We start from the raw sequence: 17,478 nt of genomic DNA, 5'->3' as shown, positions 1-17,478 counted from the left end.
TTGTTGTGAGGCAGAGGGGAGGTTTCTGCCGGCCTCTGGTAGGTGGAGGCCCAGGGTGCTCCTGAACGTCCTGCGCTGCCCAGGACGGCCCCCACCACAAAGCATTCCCAGCCCCCCAGCATCCACAGTGACAAAGTCGAGGAACCCTGTCCCCTCATCCGATAGATGAGAAACGGGCTCACTGCCAATCGTTCAGAGACTGCGCGGCAAAGCCGGGAGGTGAGCCCAGCAACGTGTGATTCCGAAGGACACCCTCGCTCAACCGTTGTGCTGACGCGGCCACAGACGGCACCATGATGCCTACAGGGTGAAGCCCAGTGCCTCCGGCTGTTCTCGGGGTCTTTTATGGGCCGTTCTCTGACCGTCCTGACTGCTGGTCAGTCAGAGATGTTCGCTGTGTCCACCTCAGTGGCCCTTCCCCATCTATACTCACACTGTTCCCTCCAGCGGCTCCTATGTGACCCGGCCTAAGCGTCTGCTCCCTCACACACTCTCCCACGCTCCTCTGAGCAAGTCCTAGCACTTTATCTTCATCGACCTGTCTCAAGAGCATACTTATTTGATAATCAGCAAGCTTCCTGGGTGCCAGACGCTGCGTGTGCTCTGCCCACGTTTTCTCACGTCATCCCCGCGGTGACCCTGTGGGTCGGCCTCATAATCCCCATTTGATGAAGGAGGAAGCTGGGACTCAGAGGAGCGAAGTGACCAAGCCGGAATCAGAGCACCGAGGCGCCTAGAGTGGGGAAGGGACGCGGACCTCTGCTCCCCAGGCCCCTGGGCCTTCCCGCCGGGGCTCACCAACCAGGCGGGACCCAGCCTCCACTCTCCGTGCCCGGTCTCCAGCTGTAAAGGGGCTGAGTCAGAGAGGACGCAGGCCTGCTGCTGGCAGCCCCCCCACCCCGCCCCCGGGGCAGGAATCACAGCAAGAAGCAGACCTTGCTGACATTCATCAGGCACACGCAGGGTAATTTGCATCATCGGAATGACTTAATTCTCAAAGCGACCCTGTTGGGTAGATATTATTAATTTCTTTTTTCCCAGTTGAGACATGAGGATTCTGAGCACCCGATCTGTTTATTGGCTTTGGTTAAGATCACAGACTGAGGCACCTGGCAGGGCCAGGGTGTGACCCTGTGAATTCCTCTAGGATCCTCTTTGTCTGCTAGGACAAAGCGGCTTTCAGGTGGGTGAGAGGAAACACTTTCTAGCCTTGCAAGCTGTCAAAAAATGAAACCGGTTCTATGAGCTCCCTGGATGCAGAGGGGAATCAGCCCGTAGGTGGTAATCACCTGTCAGGGATGCCTGGGACATCGGCCATGCTGAGATCCCCAGTCCCTTCTCTGAGCCTGTGGGCAGGAAACCTCCTTCTCACACCTCTCCTCCCCCTGTTCTAATCAGAGGGTGTGGTCACCGTCTGGGGTGACCAAGGTGCCTGTGCTCTAAGAGGGTGACACTTTCTTGGTCTCTCTTTCACTTAGCGCGCCTGCAGGGTGAGGACTGGGATCAGGCTGAGAGAGCCTCTTTATGACCCTGGTCCAGGCTGCAAGATCCAACCAGGCTCCCAGATGCTCTGCATTTAGGCAGAGAATGACACTCGATTAATGACACTCGATTCCTGGGCTCTCCCTACAGAGCACTGGGGGAGAGACAGCTGTTTCCCAGGTTGGGTCTAGAGTATTTCTGGGTCCCTAGCCAGCAGGCTGTATTGGTCTTATCCATTTCCCACCCACATATCTCATCCTTTCCAGCTCTAAGATCGGAGAGCACACACCGGAAAGTTCCCATCATGACTTCCATCTTTTGGAGGTGAAAAACTCCCTGGCTTTGGAGGCCATCAAGGAACAAACAGGTGGATAATGACAGTGTCACTGACACTGACACAGTGTTGGAATTTGAGAAGGAAGGACAACCCCTATGTTTACACACCCCAGAGGTAAACTTAGGAGTGTTTTCTGGGATAGCTTTTTTTACTAAATGTGATTGTTCCCGGTATGACAAACAGAGAGCCAAACAAAGCTGTAATCATCAAGACAGCATGGTATTGGCACAAAAACAGACACATAGACCAATGGAATAGAATAGAAACCCCAGAACTAGACCCACAAACGTATGGCCAACTCATCTTTGACAAAGCAGGAAAGAACATCCAATGGAAAAAAGACAGTCTCTTTAACGAATGGTGCTGGGAGAACTAGATAGCAACATGCAGAAGATTGAAACTAGACCACTTTCTCACACCATTCACAAAAATAAACTCACAAGGGATAAAGGACCTGAATGTGAGACAGGAAACCATCCAAACCCTAGAGGAGAAAGCAGGAAAAGACCTCTCTGACCTCAGCCGTAGCAATCTCTTACTCGACACATCCCCCAAGGCAAGGGAATTAAAAGCAAAAATGAACTACTGGGACCTTATGAAGATAAAAAGCTTCTGCACAGCAAAGGAAACAACCAACAAAACTAAAAGGCAACCAACGGAATGGGAAAAGATATTTGCAAACGACATATCGGACAAAGGGCTAGTATCCAAAATCTATAAAGAGTTCACCAAACTCCACACCCGAAAAACAAATAACCCAGTGAAGAAATGGGCAGAAAACATGAATAGACACTTCTCTAAAGAAGACATCCAGATGGCCAACAGGCACATGAAAAGATGTTCAACGTCGCTCCTCATCAGGGAAATACAAATCAAAACCACAGTCAGATATCACCTCACGCCAGTCAGAGTGGCCAAAATGAACAAATCAGGAGACTATAGATGCTGGAGAGGATGTGGAGAAACGGGAACCCTCTTGCACTGTTGGTGGGAATGCAAATTGGTGCAGCCGCTCTGGAAAGCAGTGTGGAGGTTCCTCAGAAAATTAAAGATAGACCTACCCTATGACCCAGCAATAGCACTGTTAGGAATTTACCCAAGGGATACAGGAGTACTGATGCATGGGGGCACTTGTACCCCAATGTTGATAGCAGCACTCTCAACAATAGCCAAATTATGGAAAGAGCCTAAATGTCCATCAACTGATGAATGGATAAAGAAATTGTGGTTTATATACACAATGGAGTACTACGTGGCAATGAGAAAGAATGAAATATGGCCCTTTGTAGCAACGTGGATGGAACTGGAGAGTGTGATGCTAAGTGAATAAACCATACAGAGAAAGACAGATACCATATGGTTTCACTCTTATGTGGATCCTGAGAAACTTAACAGAAACATGGGGGAGGGGAAGGAAAAAAAAAAGGAGGTTAGAGTGGGAGAGAGCCAAAGCATAAGAGACTCTTAAAAAACTGAGAACTGATGGGGGGTGGGAGGGAGGGGAGGGTGGGTGATGGGTATTGAGGAGGGCACCTTTTGGGATGAGCACTGGGTGTTGTATGGAAACCAATTTGACAATAAAGTTCATATTAAATAAATAAATAAAAAATAAATAAAAATGGAAAAAGAAAAAAAAAAGAAAAACAGCCGAGTATTTGCAAAACCTGTCCAAGGTGAAGCCAGACCAAGACATCTGTGAGAAAGGTTTACACGAGCACATAACAGGTGTCCTTTCACTGAACCAACCACTCTGTCCCCGTGCCGAAGGCTCCAATCCCACTGTGTGTCTGTCCTTCTTCTCCTGAACATGGCATTTGAATCTCTGAGTAGAAAACTCAGTCAATTAAAAGTGACACAATTCATTTTGGAACCAGCAAGAGCCACTCTATCCTTGGGCCTTTTTGTCAAGTCCTCATCTTTGACTGTTCTGACCCATGAGGAAAGACAGATGTTAAACAAAAATGAAAACAAAAAGAAAAACAACAAAAAAACCCCACGGGCCCAAAATGTTGTCACTTAGAAAACGATAAAGCCAATTACATCTGCAAATGTACCCGACTGATTTTTATTTCACAAAGACAATGGACTTTCCGCTGGTGAACACCCAGTCATGCCTGGGGCAACCGCTCACCCAGGGTATCTGTGTGACTGAGGATATCAGACAAATAGCATCTGAAGGATGCCTCTGTCCTGTGGTCATACAGCGTTAGGGACTCTCAATGAAACCAGCACCAATGAAACCGGCAGATGACCAAGGAACCACCCAAGAATAAGATGGATTTTTTTCATTCAGTGCCTGAGAAGACTAACAAGTTCATATATATTCACATATATATTTTTTAAATTCTAGACACATCACATGTAGTAATTATGTTTTTGAGGCATTCAGAGGTCACTGAGATCGGGAGCACACAATAGTTGCTTAAACTACAGGATGGAAAATAATAATATTTGCATTCCCATGGCTTTGACAGCTTGCAAACCGCTCTCATCCATCCTTCCTTCCTTCCTTCCTTCCTTCCTTCCTTCCTTCCTTCCTTCCTTCCTTCCTTCCTCCTTCCTCCCTCTCTCCCTCCCTTCCTTCCTTCCTTCCTTCCTTCCTTCCTTCCTTCCTTCCTTCCTCACCCTGTATCACACATACTGGTGCCCCCTGCCTTCGGGGAGTGCACTTCCGCTGGCCTGGATGTGCGTGGACACAAATGACTGTGACGCACTGAAAATCGTGGCTCTGGGCAGGGACACTGTTGCTGGACAAGGCAAGTGACACGCAAATCCCACGTCTCCTTCCGGCAGCGCCAAGAGACCCTGCGGTAACCGCAGCTCCATGAAACCGACCGAAGGCTGTTACCCCGTTGCACCCACAGGGAAACCAAGGTCAAGGGGCATTGCTTGCAAACGATTCTTGTGCAGAGAACAAATGCCTCGAAATGAGCTCGTCATAATTCTTTCTGCCAAAATAAAAATGAGTTCTTAGTCGCCATTACTTGTCTTTGGCTATCGCATTCAGTGAAATACAAACAAAAGTATGTACCAAACGCCCCGATTTTATGGGACATCTACCTCTGTGCTCAGGGCAGATACAGGGAAAACACATAAAGAGGAAAGGAACATGGCCTTATACTGAAAGAGCCTCGAAATGAGCTGGAGGGTCAGGCACGGATGCAGTGTCGTGGGATGAAAGACGGCAGCGTCTGAAACCACGATGCCGAGGTGCTCGGGGCATTCGAGCTGCTGGCCTTGACGGAAGATCTTCCCCGCTGGGACGTCCTTTTCCCGCCAGCAGAGTGAGGCGGCTGGACCAGGAGCTCGCTCAGGGCCCCTCTAATGCTCAGGGACCCCAGGCACACAGACGATCAGGACGGGGCCTCTGACTCCTCACGCGTGCGCGCCTCCCCAGCCGAATGTCTGGCCGACAGCACCCCAGTCCGGGTGGACCTGAGCCCCTCCTCCCCGTGCTCCCCGTGCTCCCTGTGCAGGCACACATCTTACCCAGCCCCGCAGCAGCTCGTAGGCCGTGATACCCAGGGACCACCAGTCGACGGGGTACGAGTAGCCGGGGCCTCCCTCCACATACACCTGGAACACTTCTGGGGCTGCCAAAGACAGGACAAAGATGATGTCACTGTGCGTCACAGTTTATACTCACCAGCCCTCAGAGAGGGGACGTGGGGACAGTAACCCAGCTTCTCGGGGGGCGGAGCCAGGACTCGGTCCACTGCGCCACGTGGTTCCTGCCCTCTGTAAGCCACAAGCGGGCTCAAGAACAAGATTCAGGCATCCCCGGAAACACAGGTGTGTCCCCCGGGGAGGCACCCAAATGGGGTGCTCTGGAGCACCCAGGTGGCCCAGTCGGTGGAGCATCCGACTTCAGCTCAGGTCATGATCTCGCGGTCCGTGAGTTCGAGCCCCACATCGGGCTCTGTGCTGACAGCTCGGAGCCTGGGGCCTGCTTCGGATTCTGTGTCTCCCTCTCTCTCTGCCCCTCCCCTGCTCGTGCTCTGTCTCTTAAAAATAAATAAACGTTAAAAAACATTTTTAAATAAAAGGAGTTTTCAAGAAACATTAAAAAAACTTAAAAACCAAATGGGGTGCACCAAGTGCGGGGTGGAGGCGGTCTGCTGGGGGGAGGTGGGTTGGGGGAGCGGGAATCCCAGGCAGCACGAACACGGGTGGGGTAAGATCTCAGCTAAGAGGAAGAAACTGCACCTTGACAAATGTCACTCTGCTTCTGGCACTGACGCCGGGTCAGGCATGCCGACAACCGGGGACGTTTAGGACCCTTTGAGTCTGCTGCCAATCTCAGGAAACCGTTTTAGTTTAGCATAGGTGGGATCTACGAGGACCTCCCCGAGTTGGAAAATCCAGAGACAGAAGGCAGATTGCGGGTGCCCCAGGCTGGGGGAGGGGCAGATGGGGGGGTGACCACTGAATGGGTGTCCTCTGGGGGACACGAAGACGTTCTGGAACTAGACAGAGGTGGTGGCTGGGTGGTGCTGAGAATGTACTCCATGCCACAGAATTGCTCCTTTAAAACGGCGAGTTTTGGTCTGTGAATCGATCTCACCTCAGCTGAGCGAAAAGTGAAGGCTGGACGGCCGAGTGTGCTGGGCCCTGATTCTTATTCTTCAGGGCACTGCGGTGGTGCTGGGGGGTCCCTTGGCCCTGAGACGCCCTGACGTGCCGAGTGGTGGGGTCATCTCACTGCCTCGCCCCAAAATCAACGATTGCTCGTCTCGGCTTCCAGAAAAACTTTGGGAAATGTGGATCCTTTCCAGCAAATTAATTTGCAGACATAATTCCATTTTACAGTCGTCACAGCAGCAGAAATCTGTCCCTTGGAACCACAATGTGCTGTGATTAAAGAGGTCGCGACTCAGTTTTCAGAATGGCCTTCAGTGAGCATGGGAACGGGGAGGGCTGGACGAGGCAGGCGACACGGACGCTGGAATCTGCGCCCTTGGGCTGCTGGACACCTGCCCCCAACCAGCCGCCACACACCGGCCGCCCCGGCGATGCTCTCCACTTGCTTCGTATCTTAGAGGGCACACTCACCCACGGGTTCTCCTTTCCTCTTCACAAGAGCCCCCAGGGTCACGTTTGCATGGGGCCCATTTTACAGATGAGGCTCAGAGAGGGACGGAGGCGTGAAGGAAGTCCCACAGCCAGGAGGTGCAAAGCTGAGGTGTGCCTTGTACACTGGCAGAATCCCTGTTTGAAGTAACGTTTGTATCAATTTTTCTTTAAGCACAAAAAGTCACTCAGCCTAAATTGGGGGGAGGCAGGACTGGGAATCTGAGCAAATGTCCCCTTGGGTTATTTGAGCCTCACAAGGGAACTGATGTGGTATGCTGGGAAACCGAAAGCAGGTCGGTGTGGCTGGAAAGGAGTTTAGCAAGTGACTTAAGCGTCTGTCTCAGTTTGGTGAAATGCGGATAATAAGAACGGTTTATTCATCGAGCCGTGATGAGGATTAAATAAGATACTATGTGCCAAGGGTTCAGCCCGATGCCTGGCTGGTCCAGAGGGAGCGCTCCGGAAATCTCGGGCATGGCTTGCATTGCTAGAATTGGCATTCAAATCTCTTCCCCCGTCACGCTTAGCCTCAACGCCGTCCACCCCGTCACCCCGAAGCCTGGGGGCCACCCTAAACTTCATCCTCATGATCTACTGGTCTCCAGACCCTGACTTGCACATTTTTAGCATCTTTGTGTCGATCCGACCATGAGCCTGAGGCTGGGCTCCGATCTCGAGGGACTTCCTTCCCTGCCTCTCAGTCTGTGCACCTGGCCTCTTCTGTCTGTGCTGAGTGTTCTGGAACATCGTGCTGTCTGTGCGTTCCCAGGGCCTGGACAGCTCCCGGCCCAGCCCATGGGTGCAGTGAGTGCAGGAGGCAGGGACGTGCCCACGACTGCAGCGATGGCTGTGTGCACGGACGTGCTCCCCATAAATCCCTGACAGGTCCAGCAGCCCCAGCCCGTTCAGAATTCAGGGTACAATCAGCACTCCATCCTGGCTGTCATGAGCCATCAAGTGACAAATGTCTGTGGCCCGTGACTGCACTCCCAGAGACGGTGACATTCTTGCCTCCCGTGCACACTTGGGGCTGACGACACAACATGAAAAACATTTTTGTCATAATCCACATGCCACCGAAATGAGCGCTTTGGTGGCCCGGAATCACAGTGCGTCGAAGCGAGAGCATCGGGCAGGTATAAAGCTGGAGGTCACGTTCGAGACTCCTCCCGAATGTGGACGGAGGAAAAAGAACAACCAGCTGTCCAGGGTCCAGGCCGAGGGTCTTATGATGCCCCAGGCACCCAGTGAGGCAGGTGCTATAATGATCTCCATTTTCAGAGGAGACAGGAGAGGCATGAAGGGGTGTGGTGGGTTGAATACTATCCCTCCAAAGCTATATCCAAGTGCTAACCTCTGGTACCTGTGAATGGGACTCTATTTGGAAGCAGCCTCTTTGCAGATATAATTAAGGATTCAAGATAAAATCATCTCAAGATAAATTGTAGGGCCCACGCTAAACCCAATTACTGACGTCCTTATAGGAGAGAAAAGAAGGGGGTTGGAGACACAGAGAGGGTCGTGGGAGCAGGCAGAGACTGGAGAGGCCACAAACCCAGGAACCCCTGGAGCCAATGGAGGCCAGAAGAGGCAAGGAAGGGTCCTCCTCTAGAGTCTCCCGAGGGAGCACAGCCCTGCTGACATCTTGGTAAGGATTTGGCCTCCAGAACGTCGAGGGAGTGACCTTCTCTTGTGTTTGTGTACTTTGTTGTGCAGCCCAAGGAGATCACTAAGAGGGGCCATGGACTTGCCCCAGGCCATCTAGCTGGTGTGGCAGAGCTGGGCTTCGCCTCCCTCAGTCTTCTGACTCCAGAGTCCTTTCTCCTGTACTAAGGTGACTGCCAGGAGTTATGTGAGGACGGGTCCTGATGCTCCCTTACGCCTTCCTTCCCTCCCAGGGCCTGGCGCTCAGCCAAGTATACAGTAGGCATTTAACAATGCACATCCGTTGGCTCTTTCACCCCTGATGCCATAAAGCCGGACCATGCCTCAGAAGTGGAGATGGCTGGTGGCCTTAGAGTGTCAGCACGACAGAAGCGAAGGGTCCCTTGGAAACCACCTTGCATCGTCCCCTCCCTTTTGGAACTGGCCACAGGGCTTGAGGGGGAGGAATGGTTTGCCTCGGCCACCCCCTCGCTAGCCCTGCTGTTAAGTCTAGAACCCTGATCCTGACTCCCAGGTTCAGGGGACGCACCACTGTAACAGTTAAATTCCACCAGGCACAGCTCCTGTACCCGCTTCCTCCTCTGTGTGGACTTACAGCCCTTGCTCAGATCTCCTGCAGCGGCCTCCCCACCAGTCCTCAGGCCTCCAGAGTCGTCTTCTCCAGTCTGTCCTTCTCAATTCTGACGGGGGAGTTGGCTTTCTGATCCGGGACGCAGGCCACGGTTGCACCCAGCTCAAAGGTCTCCCTGACCTCACGGCTGTTTTATGATCTGTGCTCCTGGGAATACCATCAGCTCCGCGTGAGGCGAATACATTTTGGAGGAGGAAGGATGCTGAGGTCAAACGTGTCCGGGAAAAGACGAGGTTCAACCGCGTTCCTTCCTGCTGGACTTCTCAGAGCCTTTAATGGGCTCACGTGCTTTACTGGCTCTCGAAGGGGACTAACTCAATAGCAAACGTGGCTTGGAAATTTGACCTGATCCTGGAGTCTTTTTTTAAGTTTTAGTGGAGCGAGACAAGGTACTAGGGCTGGGAACCTGTGCGGTTAGGTGAGCCGGACTTCTGGGGTCTGGCACTCAGGGTCCTTAGTGCTGCCCGGAGATCTTCTGAGCTGTACCATGGCCCTGGGGTTGCCCACGCCACCCTGGCCTTCATCCGCATGCTGTTCGATGTTCCTAGAACTCCCCATCTGTCTGTCTGTCTCTTGCTCTCTCCCCTCATTCAGTAGGCTCTCTCACAAAGGGTGCAGCTCCAGAGACACTGCCTCCAGGAAGCTGTTAAGTACCAGATGCTGCAAAGTTCTTTACATGCGTCCTGTACTCCTCAAAACACCTCTCTGATATCATTCTTTCTTAGGACCCCCCCCCCCCAGATTAGATGTGGTTTTCCTCTTCACCCCACCTTCCCCAGGCATCTCTCCATGACAACATTCCCACCCGCCATGCATTTTTGCTTATCTGTCTGCTTTTCAGGAGACTGTGAGCTCCCCGAGGTCAGGGCCTGTCACGGTCTCTGGCCTTGGTATTCCTGTATCTCGGGCGTGGAGAAGACATGTGGGAAGGGTGTGTTGACTGACCAAATAAAGGAACTATTATAATACAAACAGCAAACTATGTACCTTGCTATGTGCCAAGCACTGTTCTTTTTTTTTTTTTATGTTTATTTATTTTTGAGAGAGAGTGAGCAGGGAAGGGGCAGAGAGAGAGGGAGACAGAGAACCCCACGCAGGCTCTGTACTATCAGTGTGGAGCCCGACACGGGGCTGGGACTCATGAACCCTGAGATCATGACCTGAGCTGCCAAAATCAAGAATCAGACACTTAACTGACTGACCCACCCAGGCGCCGGGCCAAGCACTGTTCTAAGCTCTCAAAACATTGCTAATAAAAGCGGCTAACCTTTACAGAAGATTTGCTTGTACCAACAAGCCTTGTTTTATTTATTTTTTTTTATTAAAAAAATTTTTTTAATGTCAATTTTTGAGACAGAGAGAGACAGAGCATGAGTGGGGGAGGGGCAGAGGGAGAGGGAGACACAGAATCCGAAGCAGGCTCCAGGCTCTGAGCTGTCAGCACAGAGCCTGACTCGGGGCTCGAACTCACAGACCGCGAGATCATGACCTGAGCAGAGGTCGGACGCTCAACCGACTGAGCCACCCAGGCACGCCCAACAAGCCTTGTTTTAAGAATTTGGCAAGGATAAAGTTATTTAATCTTCAAACAGCACAGAATTTGAGCTAGCTGCTGTTGAGTCTGGCTCAGGAAGGAATGGGATGGGTCAACGCTGCCACAGCCAGGACTGGGGTTTCCCTGGAGGACAGTGAGTGATGACAGCCCCGTGGAGGGGCAGCCCTGCCTCCCCGGAACAGCAAATGACAAACCAAGCAGGTGAGAGGAGTTGGTTATGACCTTGCCTAGAAAGGATGTCCAGGATCCAAAGTCTGAGTACCCCTATATTGGATTAGAGATGAACGGGGGTGCCTCTGCGGCTCAATCGGTTAAGCATCTGATTCTTGGTTTCAGTTCAGGTCACGATCTCCCGGTGTGTGAGTTCGAGCCCTGCGTCAGGCTCCGTGCTGACCTCGCAGAGCCTGCTTGAGATTCTCTGTCTCCTTCTCTCTCTCTGCCTCTCTCCTGCTCTCATTCACTCACTCTCTCTCTCAAAATAAATAAACTTTTTTTTTTTTTAAGAGATGAACGAAATTCCTCAAGTCCTTCTTGATTAAAACTTCTGGCAATGACCTGGTGGGGGAAGGGCCAACCCCAAATCTATTTTCAGCCATTGGAAGCGACACCTCTAACCACCATCGTGATGCACAAATCAGTCACGCAGAGCTTTCTAGGGTGCAAAGTTCCTTCACACGTTATCCCCACCCAGCCCCAAAACACCCAAGCCACAGATGGAGAAACTGAGTGGGTAAAGGGGTAACTTCAGGGCCGTGGAGATGGTGAGTGGAAAAGCCCGGACGGGACCACCTCCCTACCACTTTCAGCCCAGGGCACAGTACAGCTGTTTGTTTATTACCATGAGCTGTGATTTTACGTACGACGCCGAGAGCTGCAATACTGATGTGGCCATTTATTGAACATCGACCACGCGCTATAAGTTCTTCAAGGTTTTTCACATAGATTATTTACTCCTCAGCAAAGCTAATATTTACAGGGCGTGAACTATGGTTTCACACTCCACTTGATCCTCGGAAGGGCCTTGGGAGGCAGTGCTATTAGGATCTTCAATCCTGGAAGCTGGGGTTTGGAGTAGTTAAGTAACAGGCCTGGGGGCACAGCCGGGAGACTCAGAGCCTTATCTGAACCCAGCGTCCCCTCCCCCTTTCTCCGGGGTCATCCAGAACGATGATCGGAACCTTGCTGGGTCTCCCTCAACATCCAGACATCTTCCACCAAATTACACCATGTTTATGCTGAAATATGCTGAAAATAAAAATAATCCACATGAGGGGCGCCTGGGTGGCTCAGTCCGTTAAGCGTCCGACTTCAGCTCAGGTCATGATCTCGCGGTTCATGAGTTCAAGCCCCGTGTCAGGCATCTGTGCTGATGGCTCAGAGCTTGGAGCCTGTTTCAGATTCTGTGTCTCCCTCTCTCTCTGACCCTCCCCCATTCATACTCTGTCTCTCTGTCTCAAAAATAAATAAACGTTAAAAAAAAAATTTAAAATAAAAAAAATAATCCACATGCATACATCCACACGCATAACGTATACTTTCTATGTTTAAAACATTTTTTTTTAATTTTTAAAAATGTTTATTGATTTTTTGAGAGCGAGAGACAGAGCGTGAGTGGGAGAGGGGCAGAGAGAGAAGGGGGACACAGAATCCGCAGCAGGCTCCAGGCTCTGAGCTGTCAGCACAGAGCCCGACGTGGGGCTCGAACCCACAAACTGTGAGATCGGGACCTGAGCCAAGGCCAGACGCTCAACCGACTGAGCCACCCAGGTGCTGCTACTTTATGTGTTGTATATTCCAAAATCTCTACAAGGTCATTGCATTAAATCCGTTAATTCAACCGGGACTGAAACCAAGAGCGTTTATGAAGATCCTGGGATTCTATGTTTGAGGAAATTAGGGTTACAACTTCACCCGAAAGAAAAATAAATAAATGGTTCACCGTGAACCTGCATGTTGATAAAAAAAGGACTTAAAATCCTCGAATCACCTTCCTTGGCAGCGTCTGTTTCCTTTCCTGTTACATCCCCCAGAGCTTTCACAAGCCCAGAGCGTGTTGCACACTCCATGAACACTTGTGAGCGCACAAAGAAGCACGCTGGGCAGGCTTGGGGAGCCACGCAGCCCAGTGGCTCGGAAAGATCAGCCTCACCTCCCGCTAACATCTCCCCTTCCCCGGCAATGTAAACACGCATGTGGTGGGACCTGTCACCCCATGAGAACCACGCAGACTAAAAATATGGAAAAAAAATACCATAACCTCCTAAGTTATAATTATCACCCTGCTGGTTTAGCTTTGTGGGTATGGCTGAAGGCTTGGATTGCTGTCCTGGAGTGTAACACACCAGCCAATGTCTAGCCCACAAGCCGACGGGCTTCGGGGATCTGTTCCTAAACCCAACTGCCTCCTTGACTGGGAACATACAATTGCCACGTTTCTGCCAAGAGGGGATCTTCGCGGTAATTTCCTCCCTCCCCTACATTTTCTAGATGAAGGAGGTGAAGCCAGTTGGAGGAGTTCAGTGACTTCCAGTCCAGCTGGGACCAGAACCCAGGTGTCCTGCCCACTGGTCCTTTCTTCGTTGGCAAGACCCCGTCTCCAGCTTGGAGGTCCTGGTTGGTGGCATGGCCAGATCTGTGCAGTCAACTGCCTCCTGGACACCTCCACCTAGAGGTCCCACGGGCACTGCACACTCAACCCACCTGAGCAAGCTCTTTCCTCTCCAACTGCCCTCCTCCTGGGGTCTTAGCTCCAGCCCACGGTCGGCTCAGTTGCACGAGTCAGAACCGCAGAGTCCCCGGGCTCTGCGCCTCCTTCAGTCTCTGCTTCTGATCATTTGATTGGCTCAAGACTTGCCACTTTCTCTTCCAGAAACTTCCTCTCTACTCTGTTCTTGTTTTGTCTCTACAGGGACTCACCAGGGCCCCTCACCCACTCCAGCCTGGCATTCGAATCCCAACGGAGCAGAGGGGTTAAAGGTGTGAGTGTAGAAATTTTTCAGGCCTGACAATGAACCTCGGCTCCCACACTTATGGGTCCAGTGGCCTTGTACAAGCTACATCACCCTCTTGTTTGTACCTCAGCGTCCCTCATCGGCAACAAGGAGAAACAGTATTTGCTCCATAATCTTATCGTGATGACAGAATGAAGTTTCATCTGAGCACAGAGTAAGTGCCCATAAATGCCACCTAATTTTACTATTGTTGTCTTGTCGTTATGCATGAGTTCAAATCTCTGAATTAATATCACTCCAAGTTTTTCTATTTGCTATAGAATAAAGTTCAAGCGTCCCAGCACGAGAATTCCTAAAATCCGGCCCCGACCTCGTCCTGGGGCCCTGTCTTGATTCTGCTCATTTTGCCCAACTGCAAAAAATAGGATATACTTTATTTTTAATTTTCTGTGGCTTGTCTCATAATCTTTATTCTATTTTTTATACTCACAAACTCCTACTTATCCTTCAAGACCCAGACCAAATTTGACTCCCCCTGTGGAATGTTCATTGAGTACCATGCCGTTCCTCTGTTCTCTCCTATTACCCTCTCCTATTCTAGGGTCTCGGCAAACCCTGGTCTGTACCTCCCCGCAGCACTGATCATGCTATATTTTAATTAATGGCATGCATTTCCACCTTCCTCACTGGGATGTGAGCCCTTGGAGGGCAGGGATATATGACTAAGTCAGCCCCTGATGCTCAGGGATTAGCACGGAGCTGGTCTAGAAGTGGATGCTCAGTGCATGCGAGTAGCAAAGAAATTGGTCAGAGTCCTAGCTTCCAGTCTCAGTGGTTACCATTGCCGGCTGTTTGTCATTGGGCGAGGACTCAACCCCTGTATGAGTCTCAGATTCCATGGAATAATAAAAGCCCCTACCCACGGTGAGCTAACATATGCGATGCATTTAATACAGGGACAGACACATAGCAAGTTCTTAACAGACGGGACCCAGTTATCGCTATACCAATTCATTATCGCATGAGCAATGAAATGCTTGTGTAAGTGAAAGCCCAGCTCATGGAGGTCCCACGTCTTACGTGTTCCCCAAATGATTCAAGAGCTTCCTCCTAATTCTTTGCATTAAAGTGTGCTGAAAGCTGTGAGAAGCAGAGATAAGCAGCATCCCCGGCTTTTGCCTGGATCCCTTAGGGGTCATTTATATTTCTTTGGCTCTCTAGCTAGCCAGATGAAGTCAGGTGTCACACACTTGGAGAAGAAACGAAACTACGGCGTCAAGTCTGATCAATTCTCTCCTTCTGGAAACACCAGCAGCATTATTAGCAACCGAAATGAAAGCATGTGAGACACTGTTCAGGTGTTGACCATTAGGACTTCGTTAAGTCTACACAAGAAGAGGAAGAGAAGGGAAGTGGGATTGGCTAATAAGGAAATATGAAAATAAATGACGTGCCAGAACCAGAAAACGACTTCATGCTAAAACATGTCAGATTAAACTAGTCGCTTAAAACGAAAAAGGACTTTGGAAGTTTTCCTAGAGAATGGTGTTCTAACTGGAAGCACAGAATTAGACTCAGGGCATTTTACACAGTCAGTATGTGAAACTGGGGATCTCACAGCACGTTATGCTGACAGAAAAGTTCACGGGCACCTCGATGGCTCAGTCGGTTAAGCATCTGACTCTTTACTTTGGCTCAGGTCATGATCCCATGGTTTGTAGGTTCAAGCCTGCGTTGGGCTCTGTGCTGACATCTTGGAGCCTCCTTGGGATTCTCTCTCTCTCTCCCTCTCTCTTTGACCCTCCTGCTCTCTCTCTCAAAAATATAAATAAACTTAAGAAAAGTTCATTTATATAGTGTCTGTCTCTTAAAGGATTCCAAGATTCTCTGTTTATCCACGAAAATTAATGCTCTTAAAAATTTTTTAATGTTTTATTTATTTTTAAGAGAGAGAGAGAGAGAGACTGTGCGAGCAGGAGAGGGGCAGAGAGACACACACACACACACACACACACACACAGAATCTAGAGCAGGCTCCCGGCTCTGAGCTGTCAGCACAGAGCCCGATGCGGGGCTCAAACTCAGGAACCTTGAGATCATGACCTGAGCCAAAGTTGGACGCTCAACCGACGGAGCCACCCAGGCGCCCTGAAAATTAATGCTCTTTAAAATTCCCCCCTGAACCTGCCATAGGGTGAGAGACTTCTGTTACAGTGATTACCGAATTGGTGAAGGTTGTGTGCAGGCTTAAGTAAGAGAATAGAACCGCTGTCCAGATGCAAGGGGAATTCACCTCTCCTCACAGGCTCTTCCTGCTGACCTCACTGTGTATTCATGAAGAGACTAGGAGGCTGTTGAAAGCTTGCCTTGATGCAGGATTGGGGAAGAGAAAGCAACTGCTTCAGGAGGGCACAGAGCTCTTCCGAGGTCCAGCTGCCCATGCCCCTTTGGAACAAAAGCCTTATAAAGCAGGAAGGGCGGAAGATTCTGTGACCACAAGGGCACAGGTGAATACTCACTGAGCGTGAGAGGCAAGGAACAGAAAAATAAAATCTCTACCTCTGGGAAGGGACAGAAAATCATCCTGGGCTCAGACAATTCATGGTTTCCCATTGCTGGGAGAGAGGCAGGGTCAATGAGAAAGACCCAACCCTGAGACAAGATGTTGGGTGAAACAGAGCCCAGCGAAGACTGGCTGAGCCAAGACAACAGGGAACATGTAGTCCCCTGTGCCCTGCTGCCCCCGACCAGACCAAGTATCGAGTAACAAGAAGGAAGAGAAGGAACAGGAGTGAGACCTTCTCTAAGGCACTGGCCCACAGAGAAAGCCTGACGCGGAAGGTAGAACAGGAACGTTGAGGGAACACTAACTCGGGAGGAGGTGTGCTGAGAGTAACCATACCGACCCTGACTCAGCTCAACCCCTGATTAGACTGACTCAGTTCTTCCATACACACAACACTAAAGGCACAGTCGTGGGAGAGACACATCCATTTCCAGGTATAAACACTGTCCTACATGAAATGTCCAGTCTTTCACCAAAAGCTGTAAGACACATGATGGAAAGAAAAAACAAAAACCCAGTGTGAAGAGACACAGCACTCAACAGAACCATGTTCGGATATGAACCAGATGGGAGAACTGACAGGGAACCGAAAACATCTCAAAGATCTAGTGGAAAAGACAGTGCACCTTAAAAAATGGGGATTTCAACCAAAAGATGGAACCTATAAAAGAATCAGATGGAAACTCTAACAATAATAAAAACAAATCAAAACATAGTGCCAGAGATAAGGCATGCTTCCAACATGCTTCACCAACAGACTTGAAACAGCCAAGGACAGAAGAGGTGAACTTGAAGGTAAGTCAAATGAAGTTATTCAAAGTGGCACAATAAAAGAAAAAAAAGTGGGAGAAACAACAGAGAATCCAACTGCTATGGGGAAATATGGAAAGTCTAACATACATGTAACTGAAATCTCAGAAATGGAGAGAGAGCGAGCGAGCGAGCGAGGGAGAGGAGAGAGAACGGGTCAAGAAAAAATGTTTACAGAGATAATAATCAGGAATTTTCCAAAGAATTATGTCACCAAACCACACATGTCTAAGAAGCTCCGAGAACACCAACCAGGACAAACACAACATGACAAAAGAAACAACACGCATAAGCACATCGTATCTAAAACCGAAGAGAAAGAGAAAATCTTGAAGGCAGCTGAAGAAAAAAGGCATATGACCCACAGGAGAGCAAAGATAGGGATTATGGCAAATTTGTCGTCGGAAA

The 17,478-nt window shown here is 50.1% G+C and overlaps 1 protein-coding gene across 6 annotated transcripts in view; it reads right to left on the bottom strand.

Annotated features, from left to right (window-relative positions):
* Positions 1–17,478, bottom strand: part of STK32B (serine/threonine kinase 32B) — a 391,097-nt gene that overhangs the window by 29,220 nt on the left and 344,399 nt on the right. For all 6 annotated transcript variants that reach the window (XM_058723112.1, XM_058723111.1, XM_058723113.1 and 3 more), the window contains one exon: positions 5,309–5,412. In XM_058723112.1, coding sequence (XP_058579095.1) covers positions 5,309–5,412 — 104 coding nt within the window. The remainder of the gene's footprint in view (positions 1–5,308; positions 5,413–17,478) is intronic.

The sequence above is a fragment of the Neofelis nebulosa genome, chromosome 3, assembly GCF_028018385.1.
Source record: "Neofelis nebulosa isolate mNeoNeb1 chromosome 3, mNeoNeb1.pri, whole genome shotgun sequence".
NCBI lineage: Eukaryota > Metazoa > Chordata > Mammalia > Carnivora > Felidae > Neofelis > Neofelis nebulosa.
Note: the sequence above shows the minus strand (reverse complement) of the source record. Positions and strands in the feature narration are given on the sequence as shown.